General features: G+C 58.2%; 2 protein-coding genes across 2 annotated transcripts; one reads left to right on the plus strand and one right to left on the minus strand.

The window, feature by feature from the left end:
- Positions 1 to 2,354: 2,354 nt before the first annotated feature.
- On the minus strand, positions 2,355 to 2,786 carry CHC_T00007807001 (hypothetical protein). Its single transcript, XM_005711533.1, has one exon. The coding sequence runs from the start codon at positions 2,784 to 2,786 to the stop codon at positions 2,355 to 2,357; it is 432 nt and encodes a 143-aa protein (XP_005711590.1).
- Positions 2,787 to 3,190: 404 nt separating this feature from the next.
- CHC_T00007808001 (hypothetical protein) lies at positions 3,191 to 3,472 on the plus strand. The gene has a single exon (XM_005711534.1). The coding sequence runs from the start codon at positions 3,191 to 3,193 to the stop codon at positions 3,470 to 3,472; it is 282 nt and encodes a 93-aa protein (XP_005711591.1).
- Positions 3,473 to 5,395: the final 1,923 nt, after the last annotated feature.

A 5,395-nucleotide genomic window follows, 5' to 3' on the forward strand; every position in this document is an offset into this window, starting at 1 on the left:
GCGGCATCCTTGCCGGGGGACGTTGGACGAGCGTCGCGGTTTGGGGGTAGCGGGGGGCATTTATGGTGCGCGCAGCGCGGGTGGAAGAAAGCGGTATGAGCGACCGGGGCGGCAGGCGGAGCCTACTCCTTTTGACCTCGCGAGACGGTGCGGCGAGTGGCGTGCTGCGCCAACAAACGCAGCGCGATAGATCGCGCTGACACGCCCGCGGGCCCGCCCCCCTGCCGGCCGCACCCGCGCCCGTTCCCGCCGTCCCCGCCGCACCGTTGGCGGCTCGCTGTGCACACCATGACGCCCGCCGCGTCCCGGCTCGGCCGCCCCCGCGCGCCCCCTGAAAGATGCGCCCCGCCTACATACGGCGCCCGCGTCTACATACACGTACGTCATGCGCCCGCATTGGACCGCGCCAGTCAGTTTCCGGCGCAAGGGGCGCGCTACGCCGCGCACCCGCGCGTCTGCTGCGGAGCGAGCCCCCACGCAAGGCGCGCCGGGCCGCGCCCGTCATACAAGCGCGCGCGCGGCACGACCTCACCTCCCCGCGGCCGACCCGCCCCCGCCCCGCAACGCCGCGCCGCCGCAAGCCCAGGCCCAGCAGGGAGGAGGCTTGCCGCGCACGCGCCCCGCTTCCGCAGCGGTCTTCTCTTCCGTGGAAGCGCACCTGCCGCATGGGAACACGCATCCTCTCTCTGGACGGCCCGTGGGACGCAGAGCGCGCGCGAGGTTGCCCCCGCATTGGCGAACAGCCCCGCGTCCCGGCCGGCAGCGTCTACGTCTCTGCTGTGCAGCGGCCTCTTCGCCGCAGACACACGGCGCCCCTTCACCGTTAAACAGTTGTGGCTTCGTGGGGGGGGAGGAGGGAGGGAGGGGACATCATAGTGTGTGTGTCCGCCTCAAACCAGCAGCACGGCATGTCAAATATCAGCAACCACACTTAATCCCTCACGCCCTCCGCACTCCACGACCAGTGCCTCGCCGTGATCGCGGCCCGCGTCTGCGGAAAGCCCACGCGTTTCCGCTGCTGCCTACTTCCTAGCGCGACGTTTTATGTTGAAGGGTTATTTCGACGCGTCAAGCACAGCAGCCGTGTTGCATTGCACCCGTCTGGAAACAGATGTTTCCACGCCTTGCCGGGGCGGGCCGGGCGTCGATAGCGATAGACGACGGTCGACCGGAAGGCTGGGGTTTATTCATTCCCTGTGTAGGCAGCGCATGCTTCTACGGCCAGCGGGCGTCGCGCGGCCTTACTCTTCGAAGTTGTGCACTAATCACTTCTTGGAAAGCACAAGGTACCCTTGAAGGGTACCCTTCAAGGTAACACCGGCGAGTTTACGAGTGGGGTCATCTCGTGGAAGTGCATTTTTCCAGCTCGACGATTCCACATGGCGCTAGGGGTCTAGTCAGTATCCAAAATTTAGTGGAGAAAAACAACCACGAAAAACGATTTGCACCCCAATGGCGAATTCCCTCAATATCCACCAACGCGTGACGTCATCACCAGTTCAACGTTCTCTTCCAACTTTCTGCTGACCCAACCCCCCCGCCTTCACAGGGATGCACTACCTACAGCACTCGATCGTGCGACCCGCAAACCTCTCGCGTCTGCACACCGCGGAATGCTAGAAGGGCTGCATCACGCCGAGCACTCCTCCCCGCCCCCGCCTTCGATGCAGTGCTACCTGCTACCTCTCATGTGCCCAGACAATTTTGAAGCCCGGTCCCACCGGGTACTGCCCTCTGCCAAGGCTGCCCCCCTGCTTCATTCGCAACGTGTGATGTGTATAGGAGGGGGAGTTGAAAACATTCCATTTTACATTCGAGCTCCATCAATTCTATGAAACCCTCCTCGAGGGATGCTGTCAAGCCCTGTCTCTGCGTGTTCATGACATCGGCGCATTAGACCCAATTAACGGCACTCTAGGCATTTTGACACAACCTTTTCTGCTTTGAGGATAAACAAAGACATACAACGAATCAAGTCATCACTTCGCACGCAACGTGTTATGTGTGGGAGGGGGAGTTTGAATGCCTTCACGCTGCATCTGCATGGTGGCATGTCTACAAGACGCAATCTTGACGCATGCTGGCCAGCCCTATGCCTGTAGAGTTCCATCGCCTCATGTGACCGACCCCAATTAACGCACCATGCATTTCAACAGAACCTTTCCCTGGGGTCAAGAGGAGACCAAGAGATTTTGCAAAATCACTCATGGAAACAGTCGTTCATGAGAAGAAAAAATAAAGTTATTGCAAAAGTCGGGTCAAACTCCTAAACACGCATTGCGGTCTTTACGCAGAATGCATTGGTAGCTTTAGTGAGTGTGTCTTTACAGCATCCGGCCCGCATTCAGACCCCCTCAGCACCGGAATTTTATTCTAGCCGCGACATGCGTGTTCCGTCCAAACTTGCACACGACGTTAACAACCCTCCTGTGAGTCCTCCACGCCTTGACGGCCCCGTTCGAATACGTGCCAGCAATGTAGTGTGGCTCTGTAACTTCCGTCCTGGCGTACACCCCGTTGACGTAGAACTTGACCCAGCGCACGGACGCCGCTGGGTCGCATCGGATGCTCAAACCTTCTGGGTAGTGTGACCGGCAGACGCGCGAACCGTCTCGGAGAGCCACCTCGGCGTGCCGACTCTCCAACGCGATACGTCCCGCTGGAACAACGAAGAGCTGCGGTTTCAGTATAGGGCCGTGCATTCGGCGAGAGACTAGCACTGCGCTCAGGCCGCACGACAGGAGACATAGGACATGCACAAGGGTACTCACGAAACGCTGCTGCATGGCTTGTCACATCAGCGAAATCTACGCGGCGCTACCCTTTTTCTCGTGAGCGTTGCTGTAGGCCTTCGGAGAAGGGCGTTGTGGCGGAGCAGCCGAGGGTGAAAAGCGAACTGGGTGACAAAAGCAACTCAAGATCCCCAGCCATCGCACACAACTGCTACATGGAGCTACTTTCAGACAGGACAGAACAAGAGAGGACGAGAAGGAGATGGAAGTTGCATGGCAAGGGACACGAAATGATTTGGCTCGATGTATGAGAAAAAAGGTGAAGTTGCACAAGTTTCAGACAGGTGACGGTATGTGTACTCGTTTTCCACCCTTCATTATCCTACTGCTTCTTTCTCAGCGGGGGCATCTCCACAGAGACAGACGATGGCTACAATTGGGCCCATCCGCGCAGAGAAATGGCCGACGCGACTGAGGAGTTGGGTATCTCCCCGCACGGCTACCGACGGAAGTTGCGGGTACATAGAGCGACTCAAAGCTTCACTTTCGTGGCACGGCCCCAGAACTGCTATGCAGAGCCTGAGCAGACGTCGTGCCGAAGTAGAGCATTTTTGCAGATGAGAGCAGGAATGTTCATCGAGCAGTGCCCCTGGTGGGCGGCGTCTACTGCCGATTCCAAGAAGGGGCATCATCGCATGCCGCGAGATCATCGCACCCGTGCTCGCTTCTGCGATCTCTGAACATCATTTGATTGCCGCCCATTTCCGGTGACGAATGCCGATGTTTGGACCTTGTCGGCTTGCATTTCGACGGGGCGGAGGCCCGGTGAGGGCTCAATTGCGGCCAAAAACGCGGCGACGGACATACAGCAACTTGACGATGAATAGGCGGAAAGCCAGTCCCCCCTGACCGGGAAACCAGATTTCGTCAGGCGGCGCGGATGATAACCGCAGGGGCATATCAAAAGTTGGTCAAAAGTTGGTGCGGAGCATTTGTCGGGCTGCGTCTCAACGTTCGCTCAGCTTGTTTGGAATTTTGTGAGTGAGAGATCAGCAGGGGGGTGTGGATTAGGGTTGACGACAGCTGTTCATCTTGCGGGGGTCGCTTATTTACATTGCTGTACACATTGCTGGCCAGTGTGGAATAGGGTTGACGACAGCTGTCCATCTTGCAGGGGTCGCTTTTTACATTGCTGTACACATTGCTGGCCAGGTGGCCTTGATTGGCTCGGATGTCGGACGCCGACGTCACCCCACCTGAGTTGATGCTGGTGCCAGCATGATGCCAGCATCAATTGGTGCCAATTGGTGCCAGCACCAATTGTTCGGAAACAATCGGAGCAGTCTCGATATGCCTCCTTGGGGGTGTATCCGGAAACGTCGGGAATCAGTCACTGCTATAAACCGGGAGAGGCCCCAAGTGCGCATCCTCGCAGACTCCTCGCTGTCGAATCCTGCATCTTCTTGCGTTGCTCGGGACAGCCTGTGGTGTGCGCCCGGTCACCAGGAGCACGCAATCTTTGCAACTCGTACAGTATAATACTGTAGCTAACGTATCGTTTTTGTTTTTGTCTTAAGCAACTCTCCATCCCCTCCCCGCCAGAAGGTAGTTTACAAACCACGTATGCACATATTCGTTTGTTTCCCGTGCAATAGTCTGGGAGGTGCACTCCGTCGTCGCGATACAGCAAACAGAATACTGTACTCGTTCCACACGGCGAAGCCGCTGGCGAAATGGGAAATGCAGCGTGTCGGTTTTGCTGGTCGGGGGCATCTGTGTGTGAGAGCAAGGAAAACGTGGACTCTCTCAGACAGGTACAGTGGTACATTGTGTGCAACTCATATATGTGTTCATCGACATTGAGGCCACGTAAAAGTAGGGCTGGGCTAGCTAGTCGCTGAATTAGCGCGCGAATGACAGCGAAATGAGTGGTGATATTAGAATTTCGACGGTCGAAGCAGGCAACGAAAAGCTGTGCTCTCTCTCTCTCCTACTTGCCGTTTTGGGTTTGCACTGGTTGCACAGTATCTACAGCACTTGCCTGTGCATCGCGCACTTTCGAGTAACAAGTAGGAAGGGTTTCCCGGACCTCGTTGGGCCGAGTTGCGCACGTCGATAAACGCAAGCACACACAGCCCTGTCCGAGCGCATGGGGCAGCACGACCCATCTCACACAAGCATTGTTGGAGGCACGGCAGGCCTCCAACAATGCTTGTGTGAGATCATTCCCGGACAAGCTCGCGCACACTGGCGCACGTACAGTACCCTTGGTAATGCAGTTACCCCTTTGGACGACTATGACGCGTGGCAGCGGAGCGCAGCACTGCACCTTTTTCAAGCGCGGCGCCATCTCACGCTTATCAGTAACCGAATCCCATACAAGCAGCATGTGTCGCTGGTGGCCAAACACGGCTAAAAAGGGGCACACGGCTGACGAATGGCAGGGCGGACAGCGACGCACACGGGCGCGCGGTCGGGGGGTGTGACAGCGCGTGGCGCGCGGTTGAAGAGCGAGGAACGGTCGGGGGGGATACACGGCGCGCCGCGCATGCCATCCACGCGGGACTTGGCGAGCCCCGTGGCGCTGGGAGGCGGCGGGCGCGGAGCAAGCTGCCGTCGGCCTGGGCGAGACGTCCGCTCGCCACGCAGTGCAAGCGGCGTGC

Source organism: Chondrus crispus, genomic scaffold (assembly GCF_000350225.1).
Source record: "Chondrus crispus Stackhouse genomic scaffold, scaffold_86, whole genome shotgun sequence".
Lineage (NCBI taxonomy): Eukaryota > Rhodophyta > Florideophyceae > Gigartinales > Gigartinaceae > Chondrus > Chondrus crispus.

Coding starts and splice junctions, on each gene's coding strand:
- CHC_T00007807001 (XM_005711533.1), bottom strand. CDS start 2,786: ATGCAGCAGCGTTTCGTGAGTACCCTTGTGCATGTCCTATGTCTCCTG.
- CHC_T00007808001 (XM_005711534.1), top strand. CDS start 3,191: ATGGCCGACGCGACTGAGGAGTTGGGTATCTCCCCGCACGGCTACCGA.